A 12,895-nucleotide genomic window follows, 5' to 3' on the forward strand; every position below is an offset into this window, starting at 1 on the left:
CCAGCCTTCATTCCTAATAATGTCTAAATGTTTCTGCTTAGCCAGTAAAGGATCAATGAGTCTTTCCAAGAGAATATAAGCTAAGTTAACAGTAATGATGAAAAGGTAAATTATACACCGTGAAAAGATGGAAAAACTTACTGACGTTTCGGGCGCTAGTCCTTCGTCGGAGTCGCTAGTCCTTCCTCTTTTACTCCGACGAAGGACTAGCGTCCGAAACGTCAGTAAGTTTTTTCATCTTTTCACGCTGTATAATTTACCTTTTCATCATTACTGTTTCATTAGAAACACCGACGCAGCTCACACTAGTTTTTAGCTAGTTATATCTTTTTATAAACTAAGTTAGTTCATTTTCTCTTGGTCTTTCTTTAGTTAAATATCTATACCACAGGAAGTCCAATCCTTTGGTTCTAGAATGATATTAATAATACAAAAAAAAAAAAAAAAACTCTCACTGAGTTGTCAATAAAAAAGGAATAAATGAGAGCAAGCTTTTGTCATTTTAAACGTTTCGATGGGAAACAAAATATATCCTAGACGCAACAACGGAAATTTCCTTTAATTCGCGTTCAAAATAATCCATTGAAAGTGTTCCTAGCTTTCGTTCTTTCTGTCTCTTGTCTATTTCTTCCTGTACTAATGTCTCTATCCCTACTGTTCTAGCCGCCCCAAAGGTGCTAAGGTTTAGTGCTGAGCGCCCATCTTCATTGAACAATTTCATTTGGAGCGCCGTGTAAATAATCTGTTATTTCTAACGAATTTAAGATAGCTACAAAAATAGGCCATTATCCTCGCAAGCAAACAATCAATATCAGTTGTTTTAATTTGATCATTTAAATCATAGCTGTATCAAGATACTTTCGGTCTCGATGTAAAATTGGATCATTAGACGTAACCATGGGAACACGTCATAAATAAAGTGGCTTATTGGCCAGGGCCATGCCATGAAGGGGAATATCTTCAATGGAAATTAGCACTCTGAGGAAATAGTTCAATAAAGCGATGAAAGAATTTGCCGCGAATTTAAACTGCTTCTCTTAAGAGAAGTAGCGGAACTAGTAAATAATTCAGTTAAATCATTTGTTCTTCTTTTAAAGCCGATAGATCATTCAAGAAGGCAAGTTGGTTATCCCTTCAAAGTGCATTGATAATAACGGTTTCCGAAACACATCCTTTCTATAGTTTCCTCGTAAATTGTCATCAATTAATGGGAAAGCTTTTCTATTTTACGCGCTTTTGAAGATATAAAAATATTCTTTTGCCGGACTGACTTGATCAACCACCCGCAGCTCATCAAAGCAAATGCACGAGCAGCTGGTTTAACTCAACTTCAGTAATATTCATAAACCCAAACACGTCGAATATCACATTCACTGCGGTAGAAAAATCTTCAGTAGAGCAAATTACTGCTCAAAACCAATAATGCTTTCTTACTCAGGGTTTTTCTTCGTTATTTCATTCTTAATGGTCAACGTCTCGAGACGCTTCGCTTGTGGTTTTCGGCCCATGACGATTCAGAATTATGCTGTGGTTAGCAAACAGCATTTGCTCGTTCGTTTTAAGATCAGCGACTGGTTAAAGTGTATTACAAAATGTCAAAATCATGTCGAATGCTTGTCGTATAACTATCGGCATAGACAAAAACGGGTAGAAGGAGCACTATGTGAGCTGTACAAATGTGGATTGGACCAAAGTAAGGACTACAAGCGAAGCCTTTACTACTCAAGTGGCATCTTTTTTCAACAGTTGAAAGTTGCTGAGGTGAGTTGGAATCAAAAACTCATGTTATTAAATAACCGAAAGAACTTTTCAAATGTTAAATACATTTTTTATAGGCTGTTGTAAAAAAATATCCTAGCTAATTACAAAATGTTTTTTAGAACTACTTTCAAAGCTAAATTCTCAAGTGCGAGCGCATCAGCGTAAGAGAGTAGGACTGTACTTCCTTGACCAGGAAACCTAGAGTGAGCTTCAAGTACTAAATGAACTAACAATTCAAGGGATTTCAGGAAATTAAATTTCCACATTTAAATTATGAAATTGGATATTGGATGTACTTTAATATATTAAGCTAAAGAATGGACTACTTCGAGTATGGAACGTCATGGAGCACTAGGCGTAGCTCAGTTCATAGTGCGCTGCCTTCTGCCTAGAGGTCCGCTGCAGGATCTCCGCGTCTTCTTCTTGAATATTTAACGGTAGCTCTAGCTATTCGTCATTTGGCTTGCATTGGTGTCGACTGTTATTCTGATAGTGTATAGAAATATTTACACGATATTGATACTTTTGTCATCAATTCGGCGATAAAACGGTCAGGTTTGATGTAAGACACCCGTCTACTAGCCGTTACACACGTGATGAAAGAACATATTTTCATCTTTTTCACTTTCTTGCTGCTTATTTTGCTTTAATCAGATCTTTGTAGCTTAAAAATATGGTTAATTAGCATTTATTTTTCGCTGAAGTATAGAAAATTGCGTCTTCTTTTTGCCCCTTCGATCCCGCTATTTGCCGATTGATCAGGATTGATTATCATTGTCAGTCATACGCATGCGTCAACACTGTGGACAGAGTTACTTTGACCAGCTGCAGAAAACATTCCACAATCCACCTGACAACCCATATATCTCAAATACTCAAATCAGATAGACGCCAAATTTATTGGGCAGTTTAATCTTTTAAGTTAAATATTTGTTTTAGCAATAATAGGAGTTTGCTCAGTTTCGCTTCCATTATCGAAGAAAGGGGCAAGTGTTGCTTGAGAAATTCCTGGTGCTTCGGGCTCACATATAGTGAATCGCACGTGTTATTATTTTATTGCAGTTTTATCTATGATCAGTAGCGATGATCGACTTTCTTTTCTTTGCCACAGGATGGCCAGTACTGCAAGGACTTCAAAACGATTCTCCCAAAACAAAGTAAGATCAAAGTCTATCAGTACGTGAGTTATTCCCCTTCAACCCGTGACCGGGCTGTAATCAAGGTCCTTCGTGGTTCGATAGGTCACTTGCGTGACGGCATCATTTACTACCACTACCAGGCTTCCTTGCACACTTTCTTTTGTTTACTAGTTAATTAGCACCATTCTTACCGTCGTCCCTCGGGTCAGCTTGGTGTTTTGGGGTTTCATGCCCTAGATTTTTAGTAATATATTTTTACGTCCCCATGCAGCATGCCGTACCGGTTGGTTATCACATGGTAAATCATGTTACAAGGCAGTAAATACTCTTCGAACATGGGAAGACGCCAACAATAACTGCCAGAAAATGAATAGCAATCTGACTTCAGTCTTGAATCAAAACCAGAACGACTTTATAGTGTCGCTAAGCTCTGGGTTCGACAGGGATTACTTCTGGATTGGACTTGTTAAGAAGAATAATGCATTCACATGGCAGGATGGCTCTTCGTCTACTTACGTCAATTGGCTTCCAGGAGAACCATCGTATTACAAATCGTACGATTGTGTGAATATCAAAAAGTCGGATGGAAAGTGGAAGAATTGGAAGTGTGTGACTCAAAATCCATCCATCTGTAAATACGATCTAGCGACAGAAGATAAATTCTTTCGTTAAATCAATTCAAGAACCTGCTGCATGGACTATTTGATTGTTTTACTGATTTATTACGATGTGGCCTCGAACATTGAAAATCATTTGCTTATATTGTACTAATACTAGTCAGTCGAAGTCTGGCAAGCGATGTAAGGTGCTTTAGTTAATGCTGAACTCCGCGAAGAGCTATATTTATGTTTCTGTACAAACAAACAAACAAACAAACAAACAAACGAAACTAGTAATGCTGCTGCCTAAAGTCACCACAGACAACAGCTATTGTGAATAGAGTAAATGTAAAATGTCATCCCACGTTAGTATTGCCGTTCATAAGGGAAGTACACTAATGACCCGTTAGCCAATCGCGGGTAAATATATGTAAAAAATATAGAGATAACCAACCAAAGTAAAGTACTAGTAATAAATATAGAGAAGTACGACCAAGGTGAAGTATCGTATGGTTGTTATCCGTAGCATCGAGGGAGACGACTCGTTCTAATAAGTACAAGGTAAACTTTACTGCAGGACTCGGAGCACGACTGAACTCAAAAGTCTAGTTTAGGTTACTAACATCGATATGTGTAGGCAAGATCATTACATCAACGTCACATGTATATGATGTATTTAACAGTAGCCAATCACAGTGAAGTATTATTGACACTGATCTGATATAGAGATAGGCAATCACTTATCAAAGGGCTACTTCGACGATATGGCGGCCATCTTGCCAGTGAGCAAAACAAAGAATGACGGAAAATACTAGAGTTTCGTGTGTTTGTCTTTTTTTAATTCATTTTTCGTTGTATTCTCTTGTGGTGAGATGTTAATGTCAACGTCATTATTGCAGTAAGAAAGCTTTATGTGTCCCTGGACGCTCCAAGATGGCCGCCGTATCGTCGAAATGGTCCATTCTCATATTCAGTTTGATATTTGTTATTGGGACAGTGTTGTACCGCGTGTAGCTTGCAGCAGGGGCGGATCCAAGATTTTGTTCAGGGAGGGGTGCTGCACACGAATCTAACCCAGGAAGGGGTGTACCCTATAGAATCAAAGGGAAAAAACAGTATTGGTTATCTTCGAAGTAGGGGCACAAAGTAGAACCAGGGAGGGGTGCGCACCCCCTGCACTTCTCCCCTGGATTCGCCCCTGTGCAGAAGAGTGCATGTTGATCGGTTGATGCATGAGCGAGACAGATGGTAAGCTAAAGTACTAACACGAAGAGTCTCGTCATCATAATGTCTTGTCGCTACTATAGAAAACATGAACAAATAACCTCTTGAACGGAAGTTGTTCGACAACAACCATGCACCTAGCTTTCTCGCCAACTGATCCCATACTGGAAAATTTTAGAAAAACACGATTTAAAAAAAACCGATAATAATAAATTACGATCATTATCATCGTCATCTAGCAGCATTTTCTAGTAACGGTCAAAACATAAAAATATACATAGTCTATTCGTTTATTTTGCTTATTAATCGACTCAAACAATTCTGCCTTCACCCTCCAGCTCAGCTCAGTCTGGTAAATTAATAATTACACGATACAAACGATGCTTACGTTAGTTAGCCTAAGGCTACAATTAATTCAAGGAGGGAGAAACTCTATCAGGAAATTACAAAAACCTCCTTACTCATCTCTTTTGTCAAGAATAACACCAAACAGTCGGTGATAGTCTTGGCCCCATTTAGATTCTTCCTAATGCCTCTTGTCTCTTGAGGAAGACCTTGCATACAAGGATATTCTTCGATTGCACGTTTCATCATGGTGGTCGTCATATTGGTGCCATTTAACAAAAGACTTCTCATCAGCATCTATTGTTAACGGCACCACAATGACCGCCATGCTTTTGTCTTTTGACTCTCTTGTGAATGCTTGCAACCCATCAATTGGTCTATTTTTAGTTTTATTTCTAATTGATGTTGACTCGTGTTGATGACTTCTCAACAGGTGGAAACGACCAAGGTCATTAATCTAAGGGCATTAATATATTGACAAGAGAGGGTGTGTTTGTCCAATCACGTTACTAGCTACTTATATGATGAACATTACCCGTCTATCCATAATCATGACAATAATTATGCTTTAATACTACCCAAGTATTGATATGATAAAAAGAGGGGATTTCTTCATGCGAGGATTAAATAATAAGCAAAACAACAGGTGTAGACGGCTTATAAAGTCGGGGCTTTCCTGACTGAACAAAACTACTTATCATGTGAATTGCATGAACCTGCAACAATAGCACAGCCGCTCTGTTAACTAAGTATTTCAAGAAACTTTAAGATGGCCCGGCCAAGGAAGGGTTGTTTTCCAGCTTGTAAGATTATTGTTTTGGTATTGGTTATATCGTTATCTTTGTACAGTACCGAATCGTTCTACCCTCATACAGTCAAGAACCATGTTGTTGTCAATCAAGATGACCTGATCGATGGATTTCCTGCACAAGACTGGATTAGCTGTATCATGTCTTGTCAAAATGATCCAAAGTGTTTTTCGTATAATTATCAATACGAGAAGAAAGAGAACGGCTTGTGTGAGCTGTATGGATGCGGAGTGGATCAAGAGAAAGAGTTGACGAAACAACTTGTCTATTCTTATGGTTTCCTCTTCCAGCAGCTCAAACATCACAAGGTGAGAAACTTTGCATGTTTACGAAACTTTAGTAACCAATTATATGAATTATGAGTTATGAAGTATATTATTGAATGTTCAGTTGTTGATCTAAACTTGAGTTTCTTACATCTTCCGATTAATGTCTATATAGTTTCTAACTCGAGTGCATGTGTAACGTTACTTTCTATATTGCCAGGAAATGAAGCTTTGTGCAAAACAAAGAGTGACGTCCAAACGCCCAACTACAAATTCAGCCACGCCGGGCAAAGGTAAGAAAACGTTACGTTTTAGGAAAATATTAGGAATTTTTTAATATATACAAAACGAATAGAATCCTGGCCAATCTGTTTCGATGTCATAGAGCTATTCCAGCCCTTCCAACAACGAGCATTAAACTCATTTCCAAGAGAATGGAAAAGAAAACTATTAAACTAATTTGAGCTGCGTCACTGAGCAAGCATTAATAATGGCTACAATATAGGCCTACTTGGACATCTTGCAGTAGTCTAACGATTTTAGTTTAGTATATCTATTATATCGTGTTAAACTTACTTATTTTATTCAAGAGAATGACATTTTTAAACAAAAGATTTGGCGCTCATGTTGGTTGATTTAAGTTGATATTATAATAAAAGTAGTCGAAACTGAGCGACTTTCGCAACATGTCGAGTGCAAGTCAAACGGCGTTTTTTATTTATTTTTTATTTCTGTCCAATTTCTCTCGACTCGTTGAAAGCCCTCTTAATAGTTCTTGAGACGAGTAAGTATCCATGTAGCTATGGTATCTCATGAGTTTAAAAAAAAAATTTCACATGAGTTTAAAATTATATACATAACATATTCAAAGGTTCGTCCACCAGCACATCCAATACAGCCATCCCCTCAACCACCGCGGTCCCTACAGGCAAAGCTTGCTGCAGAGATTGGATCAGAAATAACCAAACCTGTTACTTGGCAGTGCATGAACCAAAAACCTGGACTAAATCTTATCATTACTGCAAGCGGAAGGGAGGAAACTTGACCTCAATCCACAGCAGAGACGAAAACACATTCATTGTGAACAAAATGACTGCAAACTTCAAAAGCGATTTCTTCTTTGTTGGTTCAATAATAAGCAGAAATAATCGACTAGTTTGGTCAGATGGCACGGTATTCAACTTTTATCAAAACTGGAAAAGCAACAATGATAGGATAGCTAAAAACGTTACTAATTTTTCATCTAAATATGTACGTATCGAAAAATCACTTGGAAAGTGGATTTCGAGTTCAAACCCTCCCCTTGACGAGTTTGAATCGGTCTGTAAACATTCTCTATATGAATAAATCTTTAGCTATCTATGTCGTGCTAGTAACACGGCTGGTTACTGCTCGTTAATAGTGGGTCATTTTGGATGCAATTGGATGCAACAAGTTGTCAAACAATAAAAGGTTGTAGAACCATGTCAGGGGCAGATCTAGGTTACAGTCCCCCTACCCCTCCCCCAATGAGAATTTTTTTTTTACTCTCAACATTTACACATGAAAAAGAGGCTTTGCACCATCACGTGATGGCAGCCATGACAGGAGACAGGAACAATTAAATCTGGTCTAAGATGATTTACATGAGAAAGTCTCTCTCAGGTAGCTAGCCCTGAATTAAATGTACCTTTAATTATGCTCCTCTTAGTGTATTGCACGATAAAAAAAACTGAATAAGCAAAAACTGTTAATGGCGCATGTACGGTTAAAACACTTTGAACAAATTTGATTATTATTAAATTAGTTAATCTAAACTTGATTCTTCTGCCGTTTTTACCTTCGTGATTCCTGAGCATAAGAAAAAGAGTAGGATGAATGTACTTCTAAGGGGACGGACTGCAAGTTATTCAGTCAAATGGAAGAAAGACGTCATCCTTTTTCTTTCAATAGAGCAGGCGTATGTTACGTCATTACCGCCATCTTGGTTGACGGTAACATAGCATTCCTCCTTAGCTTCTCTTGTTAGATCAACCAAGATGGCGGTTGTTTCATTGTTATTCATATCTCAAGGGATTTTGAGTCGCATAGTTGAACACACTCTATACACGTAACCATAGCAGCCATTCTGTATAAGTTGCTATCAATAGGCGTCATTTCTTGTCTCGTGTGGAGTTTTCAGTAATTACCAGCTGAATGGCAAGTTTTGCAACATACAGTATATAGATGAATGAACGTGGAGAGCAATCAAATGGTTGTCCTTGAGTGAAGACTTGACGTGGCACTAATGAGATTCATTCACAGCAGCTGAATGATACCAAGCAATAAGAAACGCCATGCCACCTTATGTCATACTACATTACGAGCAACCCCGCGGAGTGAAACTTTATTGCAAATGTAATGGTTGTAAATTTTGAAAGATTAAAATTAAATGAAAAAAGACTAATGAATTGGGCTCAGCATCATTAAGGCATGGCTCTCAGATGAAAAACTGTTTGGCTATATCATAGCCAGTTTTCTACGAATCTTCCCCAAACTTGGCAAGTTAATGTCTTTTGTGAAAAGAAGGAACCTTAGAGCCTTGGTTACCATGGAAACTAAGTCACGTGACCACAAGGCCGCCATCTTGGATTTTTGAACAAATCGTTTGTAGTCGTATTGAAACTACTTCAAAAGTCCTGAAAATCCATATTCCTTTTTATATTTGCAATACCTATATGGATCTAATTGGATATCTTGGAAATTATATTAAGTTTAATTTTTAGAATATTTTTAAATTTTTGGAAAATACAGAAAATATTCTAAAAATTAAACTTAATATAATTTCCAAGATATCCAATTAGATCCATATAGGTATTGCAAATATAAAAAGGAATATGGATTTTCAGGACTTTTGAAGTAGTTTCAATACGACTACAAACGATTTGTTTAAAAGATCCAAGATGGCGGCCTTGTGGTCACGTGACCTGGTTTCCATGGTAACAGATATGCGGTAATTGCTTGCCTTGAAGAATTATTACTACGAGCCAAATTTAGGAAAGATTCATAGTAAACTGTCAAAGATATGAATAAATAACTGATTTTCCATCACTTCCTCAAAAGAGCCATGCCTTAATGGTGCTGAGGGGATTTTTTAATTTAGAAAATCGGCAGTGACAGTGGAAATGGAAATTACTCCAGAGCCCAGTATGATGGTTCCGTCAAAGTACACTCCCTTAATACAAATTATTGTTAAAAACATCACAAGGCGTCTTGTACTAGTTCGAAGACTATTCGGCGGAGTTAGCATAAACCTACTAGCATACTATCACGAATCCTGCAATCTGATTGGCTAAAGTACTCGCTATCTATCCTGTGATAGATATGATAGATATTGAGTAGCGAAAAACAAACAAGTGCATGCTCAAGTTTCGTTGGAATCTCTCCTTAGTTACTAAAAATTCTTTAAAAATCGATTGTAGAAAAGACAAGACTGTGTCAAGGAAAGAAATTGAGGTTTTGGATGGTATTGATACCAACATCAATTAATGGAAAGAATCTTGTATTTAAAAAAAAAACGTCCTTTTTTCACGAGGGTAGCCACTTAATATCCAGTGGCTAACAAACCTGTGGCCCTCATTCCATGATCGAATTGGAATTTAGGAGTTGATTTTTGTGGAGGGAGGAAAACCGGAGAACCCGGAAAACCCTCGAAGCACAGAAGAGAACCAACAAACAACTCTACACATATACAACACCGAGCCCGGCGGGACTCGAACTCGGATTCGCATTGACGAGAGGCGAGCGCTCACACCGCTACGACAAAGAAAACAAATTATAATTATCATTTACATTAATAGTGCACGTATATATAACGTGTTTCAATCTTTTTATTTTTTGGGGGTTTCAATGTAATTATAGTAAGTCTTGCCGCGTTTTCTGACTTCCAGTCGCAGCTGCTTGCAATTTTTGTGCAATTAGTTCCTTCACACCTAACCGCTTCCTTTACCGCTAGCTAACATCTATTTCACCCCGGACTGCTCTCAGTCTGACCTCTAGCTCAGCTGGTAGAGCATCGGTAGTACAATTCCGAAGGTCGTGGGTTCGATTCCCAGCGAGGTCGGAAATTAATTTTTCCGAATTTAATTCCAAGGGCTTTCGCCCGGAATAACCTCAGTTCCCAAGCACTGTAACTTATCTATATTTCTATATTTTCATGTAGTTCCTTCACACTTGAGTTCCCTGCGCCATCTTGAAAGGCAGCCATGCCTTTGCATCGAAGCGAGACAAACGTTAGCTGCAGGAAGCGTTCAGTATTAACTCCAGGTTAATTTCTGGTTGTACCAATTATAGTTGTACGGATGAAGTTCTAATCATACACATTTATCGGATGCGTTTGAAATTAAAATTAACATCAGCGGAGAAAACTAAGCCAAATACATATCATCTGTTTAATTCTTATTGATCATCATTGAAAAAACTTTTAATCTGTGAAATTGAACCTAAGTCATACTGTAAAGCCTCAGAACCTTGGTCTGAGTGTAGCTAAGCAAATCCATGACAGTTTTACAGTGTTTCTCGACTACTTTAACCATTTCTCGCGATGCCTCCAAGCGCCATTTCTTGAGCGTCAAAGATGCATTCTTTTTGGTTGCATAAGTCTCTTCTGTTCCCCCCAATGTGGTATTATGTGCATTCATGTGATCATAAACCCATTCTTTTATCCCCGTAGCCTCTCCTAGATCTATAAATTCAAACATATCTTTAGTAATGTTTTCCGGGTTTGTTATTAAGTCTTCATACCTCAGAAGAAAAAGACGTTTCTTCGACCAATATGGCGGGTGTTTAACGAACTTCACATTCGTTTCCATCTGATGACAAATTCGTTGAACGTACCAGTGAAAACGTCTGCTGATTGGCTGATATGGAATCAGCTGACCATCCTTTCCTATACTAGCAATCCATCCAGCCTGATACATGGATGAAATGACCGCACGTGGATCTCGAACTAAGTATAAAATTTTGTTATCATATTCCTCCATTTCAAGAAGAGGTTTAAGACTTTCAAGTGTTCTTCCTATAAGTCTGTGCTCCAACACTTTCATCACAGTAACGCTATATTTTTTACATACTTGATTCAACAGTACTGGCTCTAAGTACGAGCATAGCTGTTTTTCAAACACTTCTTTCGCTGTTGTATTCTCCGCCTCCCTTGTACAAAATGGTGGAGATCTTAGCACCCTGCTCGATAATCTAAAATGTCCTGGACGCGATAGATAATCTAGGTAAGGAGATTTTCTAAAACTGCAATTGAAAATCTCTTCTAATATCATAGATGCACGTTGATTGTATTCTGAGGTGTTGTTGCCAATAAAGTTATCAAAGTTATCAACTCGTTCCAACGTGTGAAGAGGCTCGTAAATGTAAAACACATCTGGGTGATGGTTGAAAATTTGTCCGATAAACGAAGAACCACTCCTTCCCTGGCTGATAATCATAAGGTTTGTTTGTTTTCCTTGCTCATTTTGACTACTTTTGGGTCTCCTAAGATCCTGAGTGTTTTCCAGCGGTTTTTCTCGTAGTTCAAGGACTAGTGCAGGTGGGGGAGGCTCCATGCGAAACGTTAGCGAGTACAACTCGTCGCAACATCTTTGGGTTTTCCAGTACTGGAAGTACACTATTAGCAAGCACGACAAGGTGAGTGAGAAGAGAATATTCCTTATACCAACATAAGTAAGCATGACTCCTTTATAGCTTGCCTAGCGAGGTATTCTGCACGTGTCCTGATAATAACAGCAGGCTACATATGAACCCTGATGAAAATATAAAATTCAAAGTAAAATAAGAGAGTTAGACAAAATGATTAATTGAAAACAAAATATGTCGAAGATGCACTGTGATGCCACATCGATCCCTTCCCCTCCCCCCTCGACCATGCTTTAGTATCATTGACCCAAGCTAGTCAAAAAATACATTTAAAGAGACTGAAAATATATATCCTATGAATATGAGAAAAACCTTAACCAAAAGAAGGAGAATTCTCAATGTACCGTCAACTTGCTTTCAGATGATTAGCTCGTCGTGTTTTCACTCGTAGCCATTGAATCTAGCTGAATTGAACGATGTGGTGGACCAGGAAATGTTTGGTTCAAGCCAACGATTCTCAACAAAACAACCGACGAAAATATAGACCAAAATGATCGAGGTTCCTTCAACTTTATGCGAGCACCAAACGGTATTCATAGAAAATGAAAAGCGACTAAAGAAAATACTAGTCTCTTCAGATCAAGAGATCGATATCTTACTTCTTTTTGTGTGTTCGTTAACCTATATTAACTTAATTATTTAATAGAGTAGTGTTTGAAAGATGCAACACAGGCCTTGATTGATGCACGAACAGGTCATACCAGAAAACACAGGTAATCCAGTATGTACAAATCAAGGATGACAGACCGTTTTATTTGGCCACCTTTCAGAGATCAGCCGAATGAAGTTTAGTTCAGGAAAACAAAACTGATATGCCAACATTAAATCCTTCATAACTCTTGTCAACTCACTAAGAAGTATTCTTATCTCGGCCTCTTAATCACCTACTCTCCTTCTCTATCAAAAACTGGCGTTTCTTGCATTTCAATATTCTAATTAAAATCCTCAGTGAAAGGGGAGTTGCCGTGGGCATGAGAAGCCAAAGAGTACAAGCTTCCATGCCACGCAGATTCAGCAATTTTGGACTTTCGTTTAAAGACAATGAATGAAAAACAAAAGTAGCCCAGTAGCGAGACACGCAGATGAAT

The 12,895-nt window shown here is 38.1% G+C and overlaps 3 protein-coding genes across 3 annotated transcripts; 2 read left to right on the top strand and 1 right to left on the bottom strand.

Moving 5' to 3' along the window:
- The first annotated feature begins 1,275 nt into the window (after nt 1-1,275).
- On the top strand, nt 1,276-4,001 carry LOC116303807 (snaclec 5-like). The gene is made up of 3 exons (XM_031713410.2): nt 1,276-1,761; nt 2,873-2,918; nt 3,172-4,001. Exons 1-3 carry the CDS (start codon nt 1,423-1,425, stop codon nt 3,570-3,572), a joined length of 786 nt encoding a protein of 261 aa, XP_031569270.1. The 5' UTR covers nt 1,276-1,422; the 3' UTR covers nt 3,573-4,001.
- A 1,659-nt stretch (nt 4,002-5,660) lies between these two features.
- LOC116303784 (uncharacterized) lies at nt 5,661-7,542 on the top strand. The gene is made up of 3 exons (XM_031713387.1): nt 5,661-6,185; nt 6,364-6,436; nt 7,015-7,542. Exons 1-3 carry the CDS (start codon nt 5,838-5,840, stop codon nt 7,488-7,490), a joined length of 897 nt encoding a protein of 298 aa, XP_031569247.1. The 5' UTR covers nt 5,661-5,837; the 3' UTR covers nt 7,491-7,542.
- Nucleotides 7,543-9,954: 2,412 nt separating this feature from the next.
- Nucleotides 9,955-12,417, bottom strand: LOC116303822 (carbohydrate sulfotransferase 3-like). The gene is made up of 2 exons (XM_031713426.2): nt 12,152-12,417; nt 9,955-11,914 (listed from the first exon to the last, which is right to left on the bottom strand). The coding sequence occupies exon 2, from the start codon at nt 11,840-11,842 to the stop codon at nt 10,604-10,606; it is 1,239 nt and encodes a 412-aa protein (XP_031569286.1). The 5' UTR covers nt 11,843-11,914; nt 12,152-12,417; the 3' UTR covers nt 9,955-10,603.
- Between the last annotated feature and the right edge of the window lie 478 nt (nt 12,418-12,895).

The sequence above is a fragment of the Actinia tenebrosa genome, unplaced genomic scaffold (assembly GCF_029948245.1).
Source record: "Actinia tenebrosa isolate PJP-AT-01 unplaced genomic scaffold, QUT_ActTen_1.0 PGA_scaffold8__29_contigs__length_14323225, whole genome shotgun sequence".
Lineage (NCBI taxonomy): Eukaryota > Metazoa > Cnidaria > Anthozoa > Actiniaria > Actiniidae > Actinia > Actinia tenebrosa.

Coding starts and splice junctions, on each gene's coding strand:
- LOC116303807 (XM_031713410.2), top strand. CDS start 1,423: ATGCTTTCTTACTCAGGGTTTTTCTTCGTTATTTCATTCTTAATGGTC. Junction 1,762..2,872: donor AACAGTTGAAAGTTGCTGAG/GTGAGTTGGAAT, acceptor TCTTTGCCACAG/GATGGCCAGTACTGCAAGGA. Junction 2,919..3,171: donor AACGATTCTCCCAAAACAAA/GTAAGATCAAAG, acceptor GTCCCCATGCAG/CATGCCGTACCGGTTGGTTA.
- LOC116303784 (XM_031713387.1), top strand. CDS start 5,838: ATGGCCCGGCCAAGGAAGGGTTGTTTTCCAGCTTGTAAGATTATTGTT. Junction 6,186..6,363: donor AGCAGCTCAAACATCACAAG/GTGAGAAACTTT, acceptor CTATATTGCCAG/GAAATGAAGCTTTGTGCAAA. Junction 6,437..7,014: donor TTCAGCCACGCCGGGCAAAG/GTAAGAAAACGT, acceptor ACATATTCAAAG/GTTCGTCCACCAGCACATCC.
- LOC116303822 (XM_031713426.2), bottom strand. CDS start 11,842: ATGCTTACTTATGTTGGTATAAGGAATATTCTCTTCTCACTCACCTTG.